The 15,389-nt window shown below is 45.8% G+C and overlaps 1 protein-coding gene across 4 annotated transcripts in view; it reads left to right on the top strand.

The window, feature by feature from the left end:
• Positions 1-11,873, top strand: part of TATDN2 (TatD DNase domain containing 2) — a 29,312-nt gene extending 17,439 nt beyond the window's left edge. The window contains exons 4-9 of one of the 4 annotated variants that reach the window (XR_003237721.2): positions 1,726-2,616; positions 7,476-7,603; positions 9,117-9,300; positions 9,495-9,592; positions 9,717-9,866; positions 10,061-11,873. Coding sequence is in view for 2 of the 4 variants with exons in the window: in XM_026016858.2 (XP_025872643.1) it covers positions 1,726-2,616; positions 7,476-7,603; positions 9,117-9,300; positions 9,717-9,857 (1,344 nt within the window). In the remaining 2 variants the exon portion in view is untranslated. Of the gene's footprint in view, positions 1-1,725; positions 2,617-7,475; positions 7,604-9,116; positions 9,301-9,494; positions 9,593-9,716; positions 9,885-10,060 lie in introns of all 4 variants that reach the window. The other 3 variants (XR_011994327.1, XM_026016858.2, XM_026016857.2) reach the window with 3 other exon arrangements.
• The last annotated feature ends 3,516 nt before the right edge of the window (positions 11,874-15,389 follow it).

Genomic DNA, 15,389 nt, shown 5'->3' with positions numbered 1-15,389 from the left:
CAGGCACCCCTAAAAAACTTTTTATAGGAAATTTCAAACAGTCTCAAAGTAACCGGACTAGTGTTAATAAATCCCCCAGGTGCTTATCACCCAGTTTCAGGAGTTCAGATTAAATTTCGGCAGTTTCAATTATCTTGTGTCTTGGAAAAGATTCTTGTTTGGATATTTCTGTTATTCAGGAAAGGAGTAGCAGGAAGAAAATCTAAAGTAGGAAAGTATCATATGGAAGTTCATAATTAATTAACATTTTTGTTACCAGTATTTGTTTCCTTTTGGAGTATAGGTAGGTATGGAAGGTTAGTATAGATACTATAAACAAAAAATTTTGTTTCCATTTTAAGGAGGTGATCAATTTATCCATCATGCTTTTTTGTAGTGAATTTTTTGTTGTATGAATTGAATTTGCTTTTTATTTGTAAGGCCTGTTGCTCAAGGCTTCTGGCCCTGGGTATAGATGGCTTCATTAACCAAAAGAAACGAGAGCCCTTTAAATAGTCTTATTTACATGGGTTGAAATCCATGTGTTTACTGTATTTCAAACTTGATTTGCATCCAAGTGATATGGAGTCTTATATACAGAGCCCTTGGAACCTGTTGAATCACAATATTACAGATGAGGGTGGGGTAGCCTTAAAAAAAAACAACAGTTGGTTCTGATGTGAAGGTAAATTCAGGAGCCATTGTCTGATTTATTCTGAGTTAATTCATCAAATATTTGTAAGCATAGCATTCTAGGCACGGTCATAGGTGTCTGGGAGACATGAGTGAAGAAAATAAAAATTCCTGCCCTTAAAAACTTTTGTTCTAGCAGGGCTAAAATTGATTTAATATAACGTATATGTATATGATATTGCCATACAGTGGCTGAAACTGTTTTATTTTGCTTTCAATTTTGTGAGTGAGGAATTCAGAAAGGTCTAGACAGGTTAGGTCTTGTTTGGGGCTTGAGGTGGTGTTCTCTCATGTGCTTCTGACACTCCAAAAGCCTGGCAGGGCTGGCCGTGCAAGGTGCTCACTCACATGGCTGGCACCTGCAGGTGATCCCTCTAGGATATGTGGTCTGTCTCAGGGTAGTCTGAGACACATCTTAAATCGACCATGACTGTGTGGTTTTGCATTGAAATGTTAGAATAGAGGCATAATGAGATATGCTGGGTGCTACTTTTGTCTAAAATACCCAGTACATGGTGTCTTCTAGAGAGTGGTTTTTCTCCAAAGGGATCCCACAGAAAGGGAGTACATCCCTTTTAGGGATGGTATTTCTTTTTTCTTTTTTTAAAGATGTATTTATTTTGGTGAGAGAGTGTATGTGGCCAGAGGCAGGGCAGAGGCAGAGGGAGTGAGAATCTCCAGCAGATTCCCCATTGAGTGCCCAAAACAGGGCTCTATCCCATGACCCTGAGATCATGACCTGAGCTGAAATCCAGAGTCTTAATGCGCAACTGACTGAGCCACCCAGACACTCCTAGGGATGATCTTATATTCTAAGACTTTGGTCACAAGGTTATTCCCTGAACCCGATATGACTACTTATAGCTATAACCTGGCTCACATTCCAGAAATTATATGAAGATCAGGCAATAAAGTAAGCTAATGAGCCAAAGCAAAAAAAGCCTTCACCATGGCCAGAAAAACAAGGCAGTTTATGTTCTGGTGATGACTGAGTATGAAAGGCCTTCTTCACACAGAAGGGCTCACCCATTGTTTGTTTTCTTTTTTTTGCAGCCTAAAGAAAGGGAGGTGGTTATAGAGCACACCTCTTCAGGAAGTGACTGGTCTGACGTGGATGAGGTCTCCACAGTCAGATTCTCTCAGGAGGAGCCCAGCTCGCTGAAACTCTCCACAGTTCCAGAGCCTTCTGCCTTCCCCACTGACTATGTCATGTACCCGGCTCATTTGTACAGTAGTCCATGGTGTGACTATGCCAGTTATTGGACCAGCAGCCCCAAGCCTTCTGGTTATCCCTCCATGGGCAGCAGCAGCAGCAGCAGCAGCGACCCACTGCAGGCAGGGAGGAGCAGCCGGGGCCTCCTGAGTGATTATTCCCCTAACTCTAGAGTGAGCTCCCAGAACACCTCTAGAGACCAGGAGGTGACAGAGGAAGGCAGATCCCAGAACACTCGTTCATTTCGTTTCTCCAGAAGCTCAGAAGAAGAGGTGAAGGACAAAAGAGCACTCCAGGAGGAGGTGGTACCTCGCCCCTGTGGAGGACTTGCATCTAGCTCCCTGCCAAGGAACCATCGGGAGTCAGGCTTTGAGGAGGGTTTCATTGATACCCACTGTCACTTGGACATGCTGTATTCCAAGTTGTCTTTCAAAGGGTCCTTTACCAAGTTCAGAAAAATTTATAGCAGCTCCTTCCCGAAGGAATTTCAGGGCTGCATCTCTGACTTCTGTGATCCTCGGACACTGACAGATTGCCTGTGGGAGGAGCTGTTGAAAGAGGATCTGGTCTGGGGGGCCTTTGGCTGTCATCCTCATTTTGCACGTTACTACAGTGAGAGTCAAGAAAGAAATCTTTTGCAAGCACTAAGGCACCCCAAGGCTGTGGCATTTGGGGAAATGGGCTTGGATTACTCGTATAAGTGCACCACGCCTGTCCCAGAACAGCACAAGGTAATGAGGCTATCCTTAGTTTGCTCACATTTTAATTCCTCTGTCAGTTGTTGAAACCAAACAGTTCGGATCTGGAGAATTTAGAACCCTTAAAAACATAATTGCTCTTGTCCAGACCATCAAGATGTCACTCGTCAAATGCATCACCAATGATTTCTTTACTCTTTATTATGTAGGAGAGGGGTATAGTACTCTGTGACATCTTACGACTAATGATATGTACGGCAAGACATTTGTTTACCTTCCTTCTTGGGAAGCAACCAATTTTATGTCTGTTTAAACTATATTTTTATTCTGGTTTTATTTTTATTTTTTTCCTAAAGATTTTATTTATTCATGAGAGACACAGAGAGAGATAGGCAGAGACACAGGCAGAGGGAGAAGCAGGCTCCATGCAGGGAGCCTGATGTGGGACTCAATCCTGGGACTCCAGGATCACGCCCTGGGCCAAAGGCAGGCACCAAACCGCTGAGCCACCCAGGGATCCCCTATCCTGGTTTTAAAGTTAAATGTGCCCTTAGCAGAATATTTGGGAAATAACAAAAATACGTAAAGAAGAAAATTTCCCATTCCAACAGCAATGGCCACTACTACCATTTTACTATGTATTTTTTGAGCATGGACATTTGACAGAGGAAGGGTGGTTCCAGCATTTTGGTGGAAGTTTCTGATTTGGGAAGGAGCACTACAAGGAGAAAGACCCTCCCACCTTGTCACTGCTTGCACTGCCAGGTTGCCTGTGTTGTAGAATTTGTGTGCAGTCTTCCTGCTGATGCCTGGTAGGCTGGGTCTGTGTGCCCAATGAGCTCCAGGCTTTGAGCCGGTGTGTGGATGCCAGCCTGGACAGAATTTAGCAAGCTGGCTTCCCTGATGCTGTTCCCAGGCCATCTGGGTCAAACTCTGGTCTACACAGATGCTGTGCTCCATTGCTACTGACATCTCTGGTTTAACAGATCTTTGTGAATTAAGGGAGGGAATCTTCTAGAGTCAAAGGTTTCTTCTTAATTTTCCCTTGACCAAAGAGAAAATTCAGAAAAGGTGTCATACTCTTCTGACAAAGCAGAAGGCTCCAGACCTTGACACACCTTTAGGTGATAGAGATTCCAATTTGAATACAGTTGTCCATGGCAACCAGTAGGTGTGCAAATCAATTTACATAAGAAACAGTTGCAGATGTTCAGATGCTTTGGAAGGATCTTTTTAAGATGAGTTTTCTAGAACCTGTTAAGTTTACTAAATTTGGAAAAGGATGATTTTTTCACTTGATCTCCTTCCAGACAGGTAGGTGGGATTTTATTTGTGTGAATGTTTTCAGTTTTTTACTTTATCTAATGAGTCTCTGATGTAAATAGTGTTTCTGTTCAGAATTAGGTTTGTTTTATACATTCCCACAAGCTCTTGCCTGTCCAGAGTTCCTTTTCACCACTAATACTTGGAAGCCTGCAGTTTCTGGCTGGCGTGTGGCAGTCATTTATTAGAAGTGAATGGAAAAATAGCTAAATTTGAAGACCTAGTAAAAAACAGATATTTAAGAAAGTGAGAAAAATATTTAATTAAATATTTAGCTTTCCTGGTTTGTTTCTTTGGCTCAAGGCAGGTGTAGTATGGAAAGAAGGCCCATTGAGAAATGTATGCAGTGAGGCCCCTGGAAGGAGGAAGAGGAGGCTTGTATTTAATTGTATACGTGGTATTTATGGAATGCCTGCTGTGTGCCAGGAAATGTGCTAAGTATTGGACAGTAACTTCTTTTATTAAATTATTATGGTATCACATCTGTATAGAGGCACATAGAGCATGCCGTGCAGTAGATCAAACTGGAGGTTAAAGCATAGGGTGATAAAATCTCGTGAGTATCCTCTGGCTTGGTAAGATAGGACTCAGGAGAGGAAAATAGGGATTCAGAGGAAAGAAACTGCTGGCAGCAGGAGGGCAGAACTGCATGTAGAGGAGGGGAAGATAAAATATTTCTGTAGACTGGGCAGCCGGGGTGGCTCAGCAGTTTAGCGCCACCTTCAGCCCAGGGTGTGATCCTGGAGACCCGGGATCGAGTTCTGTGTCGGGTTCCCTGCATGGAGCCTGCTTCTCCCTCTGCCTGTGTCTCTGTGTCTCTCATGAATAAATAAATAAATAAAATCTTAAAAAAAAAAAATTTCTGTAGAACACTAAAGCCTCGCAAGCTGGACTGAGGAAGTGAATGCCACATTCTTGATGTAAATATATGCTTTGGCACCAGGACGAGAAATGGTAGTACCTAGCACCTGTACTAGTTGGACATTTGCACCGAGTTGCATTTGCCTAAAAGCTGAGTGGTTGACAAGTTCTTGATTTGTCCCTGCTGAATACACTATCTGGTAAAGGGAAGAAGAAAAGCTGATGGAAGAACCGTATCTGGCTAAGCGATAGGGTGCCAGTGCTGGCTCGTTACTAGAGAGCACTTGGTTTCTGTTACCTAATATTTTCTGGAAGGATTGGAAAAGAGAAAAGCCAAATAATTGGGGAAAAATCAATAGTTACCTTGCTACTCAGAGCAAACCACTGATAACTTTTTCCTTGCTTATCTGTGTGTTCATAGATTTAACTCTTTAACTTCCCATTTGACTCCTCAGAGTTGGTCCTGAATAGTTCGGGTAGGAGTTGCACACATCATCCAATACGATTGTCAGAATCTCTTGGTATCTGGTTTTCAAGAGCCAGGGAGAATGGACTAACCTTCCCTATCTGGGCTGGCTGACCCAATTGCCTTTTGTTGGGTTTGACTGAAATTCATTATTGGGATAATGAGTGCAAGAGTTGCCAGGTCACCCCCAGGAGAGACTGACTAGCTCAGGATTCCCTGGAAATAATAGATCTGTGGGGAACCTGAGCTCATGCAGGCAGAAGCAGCGTAATTATGCTGGGTAGATAATGTACTCATACTTCATTCCCCACTGTTCTGTGTCAGCTGGGTTCCCTGTGAGGACACATGTTCTGGATAGCTCCGCCCAGCCATAGGGTCCTGCCTTCTATCAAGTCTTCTTCCGCCTTCACATTTTTGAAATTTGGATGTTTTACAAAATGCTGTATTTTAAAGTCCTTGACCTCAACTTCTAGGATTCCAAGGTACAAATGGCAGCATGTCTTAGAGGACCTGTCTTAGAGGATCAAGTAGATGTGTGTTGCTGTGTGTCCATGCTTCTTAAAAATAAGTTAGGAAAAAAACAAAATAGTTTTGAATGTTTTTTCTGCTTTTGAAAAGGTTCTTATTTCATATATATTTTGAAAAAATAGGCTTTTTAACAGCCGTGTTATATTCTACCCTAAGGCTGTAGTTTACCCTTAAGAAAAATTTTTTAGAAGCAGAAATTAAGCCTTGGAATTAGAATCTCCTGTCTCTGTTGGGGTCTGCAGAGGGCAGATGTACTAACTAGGGAGGGGATCTAGCCTGCTGTAGATACTGGAACTAGAAGTGTCTACCAAGCATTTCAAGATTTCAGTGTCTATGGTCACTTTCCTTTTGTTGAAAACACAGGTTAAACAAGAATGACATCAGAATTGGTATTGGCTTAGTTTTGGCTCTTTGGAGAAGAGGTAGCACAGGTGTTAGGCTTGAAAATGTCATTCTCAAGTGAATGTCACAGGACTCAAAGTACCAGCAGTATTTTATTTGATGTTAATGCAAACATGGATTATATTCCACAGTTGAAAACTACTCATGAAAACATGAAGTTTAAGATGAGTCATTCATTTATAATGAATTAATGCTTGTGTTCTTCTAAAACTGAACTTGTTAAAGGAAAGAAATCCTAGCCCCCCCTTTTTTTTCTCTTTTTTAAAGATTTTATTTATTTATTCATGAGAGACACAGAGAGAGAGGCAGAGACACAGGCAGAGGGAGAAACAGGCTCCTCACAGGGAGACCGATGCGGACTCGATCCCAGGACCTGGGATCATGCCCTGACCCAAAGGCAGATGCTCAACCACAGCCATCCAGATGTCCTGAGCAACCCAGGCATCCCACCTTAGTCCCTTTTTCATTCAAATTATTAACAGTATGTGTTTTTTACTACTGATTTAAAAGTGGCTAGAGCTGTTGTTGTTTTAAGAAAAAAAGGGGAGACTGGCTGGCTTAGTCAGTAGAGGATGCAACTCTTGATCTTAGGATTGTGAGTTCGAGTCCCATGTAGGGTGTAGAGATTACTTAAAACCATAAAAAAAAAAAAAAAAAAAAAAAGGAAGGCAGTATATCAGTAAGTGTTCACACCTAGGAGAATATTTGATTTTGGTTAGTAAAGGAAGTTGTAGAAAATATGTAATCTCCATCCTTTCAACTATTCAAGCATCTTCTGAGACCCAGGTATTGTGCAAGTGTGTGTGTTTATGTATGTATGTATGTATGTATGTGCAACTCTTTGGAAAGCGTGTGGAAGGTGATTGATTACCTCTCGGCAGTAGTAGGAGTAGAGGTGGGGACAGTGAGGGGTAGCACATGTAACTTGTACTTTACATTCCATAGCCCTGCCCTGCGCCTAAAGCCCTACAGAAGCATGGCATGGTGTTGCCATGTTGGGCCTCTGGGTTCATACTGGAATTGGGTTGCTCCAGCTTACCAGCTGCAAATTATTTGACCTTCTTGGAGCCTCCTTCTCTCTGCATGGTGGGCTATCAGCAGTAACCTACCTGGGGGTGCTTGTGAGGATCATCTGTTAATACACCTAAAGTGCTCTGAGCAGTACCTGTAATAAGCACCCAGGAAGTGTGGGCTATTATAATACATTGTACAGTCTGCAGAAGTGCGGGTGCTCATTGGCATGGGTGTCCTGGTGGTGTAACAGACTGCTGAAGTGGCTCTGACCCATAGGTGTCCCTTTGCCTTCTCCCAGGTGTTCGAGAGACAGCTACAGCTGGCTGTGTCTCTGAAGAAGCCCTTGGTGATCCACTGCCGAGAAGCTGACGAAGATTTGCTGAACATCATGAAAAAATTTGTGCCCTCAGACTACAAGATCCATAGGTTAGAAGGCTGGAGCTTCAGTGGGCAAATGAAACAAACACTTCTTTCTGTGTAGGACATTAGTTGGAAAAAAAAGAACTCAGTGAGAAGATGATAGTATTCTTTGTGATGTATCTTTTGATACATCAAGATACATGAAGATTGTTAGGTTGAACCATATGAAATTTCTGATTCTGACCATTTTTTTACTTACAAAATGGCAATTTCATATGGTTTAAGCTAATGTCCTAAATCACCAGTGAGCAAGAAGGGGACTTTTGTGACGCTCATACCTGGTGGCAGGCTAAAATGAAGTCTGAGCCCTCAGAAATGAAGACTCTTGATCTGGGAAGAGGCCACTGTGCTGTCCAGTGATTTGGCACACAGATAACATTTCAGGGCATCTATGAAGAAATTCTTTCCATTTTTGATTTTGAAAATTCATTTTCCCCCCTTTAAAATTCAGTAGGTATTTAATTGTAATTGTATCTAGGGGCTCGAGTTCATTGTGGTAAACTCTTGATATACCGTGTACCTGTCTTGGGTGTTAGCTCAGGGCCCTGGGAGCAGTTGTGGGAGGCAAACGAATCCTCTGGTGACTTCTGCAGAGCACAGGGCCGAGGTGGGCATAAGATGCTGTGGGAGCCAGGAGACGGGCCTTTAGCTTTGCTAGAGAGGGGCCAGGAGGTAATGTGTGGGCTGACTCTTTCAAGATGGGTGAGATGGGTTAACTGAAGAAACAGAGTCTAGAATAGCCACACCAGGTTTTGACAGGCAGCAGCAGGCGGTAGATTATCAGGCCAGACTACTGCCTTTCAGGTGCCCAACCAGAGAGAGCAACTGCTGTGACTGTGGTCGCACACATCAGAGAGGAGGTGCAATCCCTAGGCTCTTCAGGGTGGGTGGGTTGGTTGGTTGGTTTCTAATGGCTTTGTTTTGGGATGGCTTTGAAGGAAATCCAGTGGGAGGCAGGTGAACCAGGGCTAAGATGGCTCAATGAAGTGTTGTGGCTGGAGGAAGCTCTGAATTTTCAGATTGGTTAACAATATGTAGTATACATACTGTGTCCCTGAATAGTTACCATTCAGAGAAGATTCACCTGTAGTCCCACTCCCTAATATCTTCCCTTTTTTGTTTCCTTCCAGTTCACTTGACTGCATAAACATGATTTTTACTTATTGTAATTGTGATCTTGGAGGGGCCACAGGCTTTCATTCTGCTTCTCTTGTGTTATAAGCATGCCCTGTCCCTATATTGTTGTTGTATATTCCCTGAAGGGTCACTTGAAGTGGCTATGTAGGATTTGGGACTGTGATGGGTTGATTGCAGAGCTTCAGGAACCAAGAGTCGCTTTGGGTCTTACTGTGTTGGAACCAGCTCTTGTCTGGTTACCGTGAAATCCTCCCCTTGGAGGCAGTCTTTGGGTTTCTGGGAATTTGTTTACAGAAGATTATTGAAAGGGGAATTGGGGGCTGCTGCATAGGGCGCTGTGAGAGAGGGACCTGACCTGGAAACCCTGCCCTCCCCCCATCAGGCACTGCTTCACCGGCAGCTACCCAGTCATCGAGCCCCTGCTGAAGCACTTCCCCAACATGTCTGTGGGCTTCACTGCAGTCTTGACTTACTCCTCGGCCTGGGAGGCCCGGGAAGCTCTGAAGCAGATCCCGCTGGAGAGAATCATTGTGGAAACGGATGCTCCCTACTTCCTGCCCCGACAGGTAGGTGTGTCATCAGGCTGGGTTGAGGTGGGGGTGGAGGGGTGGGGGCCGGTCACCTTTGCAAGGTTGGCAGGGCCAGAGCCCCAGTGACATCCAGGTCTCACCCTTGGCTGTGTAGATGTCTCCTTGTTGTGGCTCTGCAGAACCAAAAGTCTAGGGGGCTGAGAAGCTGAAGGGTAACCACTCTCTTCCAGGCAGTGCAAAGCCCTACCCTGTAGAGGGTAGTCCAAGGAAGCGTGGGACCCTGCTCACCCAGAGCCCCCCATGACTAGGACTCTCCCTGCACCTGCAGGTAAAGGGGTCTCTACAGGGCAGCCCCAAAGAGGTCCTTGCTGGGGAAGGGCCAGGGAGGGGGATCCATGTGATGGCTGTGCACAGAAGGCACAGTGATGTTCTGAATGCTTGATGTCTTCCAGGTTCCCAAAAGCCTCTGCCAATATGCTCACCCAGGCCTGGCCTTGCATACAGTTCGAGAGATTGCGAGGGTCAAAGATCAGCCTCTCTCCCACACCTTGGCCACCTTGCGTGAGAACACCAGCCGCCTCTACAATCTTTAAGCAGAGAGGGTACGTCAGGAGAAAAAGGTCAGACTATAAAAGGTCATAAAAATCACACTATATGTTTTTTAAAAATTGGGACAAAAATAGGTCTCTGCATTTTCTTACCATACAGAATGTGAACATCCAGTGAGCACTAAACCCAGTCTATCCTGAGTGAACTTAGTTTGGGACCTTCTTGCTTTTCTCTCCCCCACCTCCAGGACGACCAGTGGCCTGACGGAAGATGGGTCCCAGGTCAAGGATGTGTCTGGAGAGCCCAGTGGAATGGAGGAAAGAGGACAGGATATTTGCCTTGAAGTCCCATCAGAAGTCTTTACTTGGGGCTGGTGGGAGGGGTGGGGTGCAGTGGAGCGGGATGCCAGTGAGTTTCCCTCCAGGTCAGTGGAGAAGGAGGAGGCTGAGAGGAGGGCACAGTGTGTCTGCCAATCCCGACCCCTGTGCTCTGCAGTCTGCGGTTTTGAGCATTCTTCACACACGCCTTCCTCCTCGTCTGAGCATGTGTTGGTGTGTAACTCGGCTCCTGGTGGTTCTCAGTTCTAAAAATGAACTCCCAGGCAGGACATCTCCTCTGGGGGACATTGGCTGGACTCCCTGTCTCAGAGACTTATGGTCCCGCCACCTCGAAGTCGTCCCCCTCCCTTCCTGGGTTAAGTCTCCAGTTTGGCTGGTGGCCTCACTGGTTCCACTACCTCCGGTATGGAGGGGCTGGGGGACTCTCATTGTCCAGGGGATGTCCTGGTCACTGGAGATTGAGCCAGACTGGGGGACTCAAGGAAGAGAAGCCGGAGAAGTTGTTTTTGTTTACCAGTGCCCGCAGGGCTGCAGCTCACTTGTGTTAAACTGCTAAGGGTCCAGTCTGCAGCAGATGCGACCTCTGAGTCCACCGTTGGGGGTCTCAGCTGCCCGTTGCTCTATTTTGGCTCCATTCTCCTGGAACACTGGACCAAGAATACTTCTGCTTCACCCCATGTAACAACCCCTTGTGTGCCCCACCCAGGTTGAGCGATAAACCAGTTTAATTCTTCAAAACTCTGCTGGGGCCATGCAGCCCTGGCCTTCTGCCTTTGCAGAGCAAGCAGGCCTAGAGTCTGCCCTCCAGTCCCCTCCCAGGGCTCTCCTCGGCCTTTGTGTCGTCTGGTCCTTTCTCTGTTGGAAGTGAGTTTCTTGGGTCATCAGGGTCTAAGCTCTGTTCTGCTCCCTGCTGGTATATCTGTTATAGGCCCTGGAGGGTTATAATGGTTAGGGGTTAAGTGTGAGGACACTCTGCACTTTGTCCAAAAGGATCCTTTACCCCAATCTCCCACTGTGAGACAGGACACCCTGAGTCCCCCTCAGGGTGGGACTCCCCCCTTTGGAGGCCAGAAGCTTAAACTGATTTCTCCAGGTGTTTTCAGAAGGTGCATTTGAGCCTTTTAAGTGCAAAGGGAATGGACTCAACACTTCCTATCCATATTTCTGTCTTGTACCCACGTCACTGGCCTGGAAAGCAGGCCTTGATTCAGTCAACCCTCCTTGGATCAGCTGTGTGTTGTCTGTGCCTCCTGTTTGCCCACGTGGGGAATCGGGCTTGTTCTCCTGCCTGGTGGAATTGGAGGACTCAGCATTTCAGAGTGCTTTATTGTCACCCAGATGAACTGCAGTCTGTCCGTTCACTTCACCACGAGCCCCATAAGGCATTACAGCCCATGCTGGCAACGGACTGGCCCTGTGCCGGAGGGTTCAGGGTGAGGACTGAATGGGTGTCCCTAATCCTGTGCGGCCTCCCGGCCAAGGGTAAAGCACAAGGTGCTACATACTTTCACCTCTAGGATTTAAGATGGCCATTTCTGCGTGTCACACAGTGAAACACGACCTGTGTGGGCACAAAAGCCGGTGGGCATTGTTTTTTATTTGATTTTTGGCTGGCTGATGTGATCGTGTGTGCTGTGCTGCCGGAATGCCTCTGTATCTGCCCCCACCCTATGCCCCTTTTGGCCATCTCTTTCTGAAAATAAAGTGATTGGTCTTCAGCCAGCTCCTGTGCTTTTTCCCTGTTTGGTTAGATTTCTCAGAGTGAGGGCAACCATTACGTTGTTGGCCAGCCCTGTAGCCTGAGAATCCAAAAGTCTGGAGAAATTCTCAAGTACATGTGTGTGTTTCTGCAAAATGAAACTGGAAATAGGAATATGTGGTACCTTCTTACCACTTCTGCTACCCTTGAGCATTAACTCATTTTACTGTCTGGGAACTCGGATGTTTTGGCCGCTTCTCCAAAAAGTAAGTACTTAGATCTTTTCTTTCCAGAGCACTGTGGTGGGTAAAAGGGAGCATACAAGGGTGGTGATGAATCTGTGGTACCAGGACGGGGACAGGGGGGTGCCTTCAGACCGTGAGCTCCTCTAATGTCTCTGGGAAAACTTTGGGGGCCAGTTGCGTGTCACTACTTGGAGTCAGTGCTCTCATTTCATACTAAGGTATTACTGAACACAAGTGCACGGGGCTGAAAGTAGCCCTGTGATAAGGAAGGCTGTGTTCCAAGAAGGATAAATCCAAAACCAGTGTTGATGCCTCACCAAGACACCATCACTGATGGTGTATTTGCAGCACAATTCTGTCACTACCATCTCTGCTTCTTCCCAGGTGAACACACAGTTGACTGCATCTGCTCGGTGATGGGCTTAATTTGTGGCTAGAAATCTGCAGCCCTTGGCTTTTCCAGTGCTTCTTTTTCTCTGTTAAGTTTGGCGCTAGTTACAAATCGTTTAGGGTCAGCACTTTGATGTCTGTGTCGCTCAATCATGTAAGACAAGGTAGAGGGCCGCTGACGGTGGGGAGCGTGTTCACATTAAGAAGCAAGCTAGGTGTGGGTCTCCACTGTTCGGTTTGTTTACACACTGTCACAGGCACTTCTGAGCACAAACCTCTAATGTATAAGTTAAATGTGAATGCCACTGTACTATGTACCAGGTATGTTATTGAAACACCAGAATTTTCTTCTCCAGCAAATACCTCACTCCCCCCCACCCCGGGGTAACTACACCCTATTTCAGAGAAACTTAAGTTAGTGGGGCATCATCAAATGATGCTTGGAGATTTAAGAAAGCTGACATTGGGGGTGGGGCGGTGCCTGGGTGGCTCAGTTGATTAAGCATCAGACTCTTGATCTCAGCTCAGGTCTTGATCTCAAGGTCATGAGTTCAAGCCCCACATTAGGCTCCACGCTAGGTAAGGAACCTACTTTAAAATGGGAGGAGGACACCTGGGTGGGTCAGTTAAGTGTCTGCCTTCAGCTTAGGTCATGATCTCGGGGTCCTGGGGTCAAGCCCTCTATGGGGCTCCTTGCTCAGTGGGGAGTCTGCTTCTCCCTTTCCCTCTGCCCCTACCTACCCACTGCTTGTTCTCTCACTCTCTCTTAAATTAATAAAATCTTTTTTTTTAAGAGTATTTCTGGTATTTATGGCTTTCTACAATTTTTTTTTTTTTTTTAATTTTTATTTATGATAGTCACACACAGAGAGGCAGAGACACAGGCAGAGGGAGAAGCAGGCTCCATGCACTGGGAGCCCGACGTGGGATTCGATCCCGGGTCTCCAGGATCGTGCCCTGGGCCAAAGGCAGGCGCCAAACCGCTGCGCCACCCAGGGATCCCAAATTAATAAAATCTAAAACAAAACAAACAAAAAAAACAGACGATCCCAAACTAACACAGGACCATGTTTGAAATGCTATATTTTTTCAAGTATTTCCTTTGCTAAATTTTATTTCTATCAGTCACTCCACTCCAGGTTGACCCAGTGTATTATGAAGGAAAATGAAAAACAATAAAAGGCCCTTAAATCAGGGCAAGGGAAGCAGTGGCTGAAAGTCACCAACCCAAGTACTCTAGTTCTGGATAGGAGTCAGCAACATGATTGCTGTGTGACTTTGGAAAGTTACTTAAATTTCCCTAACTTCACTTTTCTCTCAAGTGGGCTTGTTGTGAAAGTTAACTGAAGTTACATTGATTGCATATAAGTATGTAGGACAATGCCTGGTGCACGGCAGTACAGTAAACTTTGGTGGTTAGAATAATCGAGTGCCTCATATGTGCCTGGTATCCATGTAGGGGATCCTATGTTCAGTTTTGACAGTAGGCCGGGGGGTAGGTGTTTTACCTGTGAGGAGCCTGAGAAATTCAGTGTCTTGGTCTGGATCATACATCTGTTATTCAAATTTGGGTCTGAGTCTGAAGCTCCTAGCTTTCCATCATCTCATGCTCCCCAGCGCAGGTGAGAGTATCTGGTCCAGAGTGGGTGCTCAGCATCTATTTCTTACATGAATGACCTAGGCAAGTGGGAGGGAATACTTGTGAGTCTTTTGAGAGAGGAGTCGGTCCTTGTGTTTGTTGGGGGAAGCGTCAGGTGACCAGCATTCCTCATGGCCTGGCACCCATCTTGCCCTGAGTCCAATCCGTGCCTGCTTCTTCACTGAGTCACAGGCTGGATCACTTTGTATGTGGGCCTTGGACCCTCCTCTGGCTATTGAGAAGAGAGCTGTGGACTTGCTTAGTGATGATCAGAATTACACTCCTACTAAGCTATAGAGCTGGGATGTGGCTAAGCTCCAGGACAGCTTGCTGGTCTGGTCATCTGGAGGTTGAGGGAGGTCATTTCCCTCCACTCCTGCCTTTCTGCCTCTTCCTTCCCCCACTTAGTTCACCTATTCTCCAGTATCTTAAATTTTTTTTTTTCTTTTGTTTAAGCCGAGCAGGCAGCCTGACCAGGAGCTTGAGCTCAGGACCCCTGGATCACGATCCTAGCCTAAGCTTAACTGACTGAGCCACCTGGGCATTGTCCTTCCAGTACCTTAAATTCTTTAAATGTTTAATAATCTCTTTCAATCTTACTAAGGCTTAGCGGTAGATGCTTTCAGAAGCAAGAACTTGGTGAGTGAAGTCCCTGGGTAGTCATGGTCAGTGTCTGTAGACATCTGAGGGATGCAAGTATGTGTGTATGGTAGGCACAAAGGTTGGGTATGCTGTTGACAGCAAGGCTGAGGCTGGAGAAATGGGGGAAGATAAGTGAGAGTAATGTCTTCTCAGTTTCATTGAGCGTGTTGTGTCACCTGGCCAGGTCTGAATTTTCTAAGTTTTAAATGGGAATTGACACCTGTTCCATGCCAGGCGGGATAATCTGGCGCTGCTGTGTGCTGTGCTGCCTGAATTGAGTAGGATCCAGGTGCCTCTCAGCCACTTTAAATAAGCCATTTATTAGTCTGAGGATCTTGTTGAAATGCAGATCCTGATATGGTGGGGCCCAAGAGTCTGCATTTCATTCTTTTTAAAAAATATTTTAAAAAATATTTATTTGAGGGAGAGAGCAGTGCATGAATGTGTACATATGTGGGGAGGGGCAGAGGTGGAAAAAGAGAATCCTGAAGCAGACTCCCCGCTGAGTGTGGAGCCCTACATGGGGCTCAATCTCACCACCTCTTCATCACCACCTGAGCCGAAACCAAGAGTCAGCTGCTTAACCAACTGAGCCACCCAGGCACCCCAAGATTCTGCATTTC

Source organism: Vulpes vulpes, chromosome 9 (genome assembly GCF_048418805.1).
Source record: "Vulpes vulpes isolate BD-2025 chromosome 9, VulVul3, whole genome shotgun sequence".
Classification (NCBI taxonomy): domain Eukaryota; kingdom Metazoa; phylum Chordata; class Mammalia; order Carnivora; family Canidae; genus Vulpes; species Vulpes vulpes.
The sequence above is the reverse complement of the archived record's forward strand: the minus strand, read 5'-3'. Positions and strand labels throughout refer to the sequence as shown.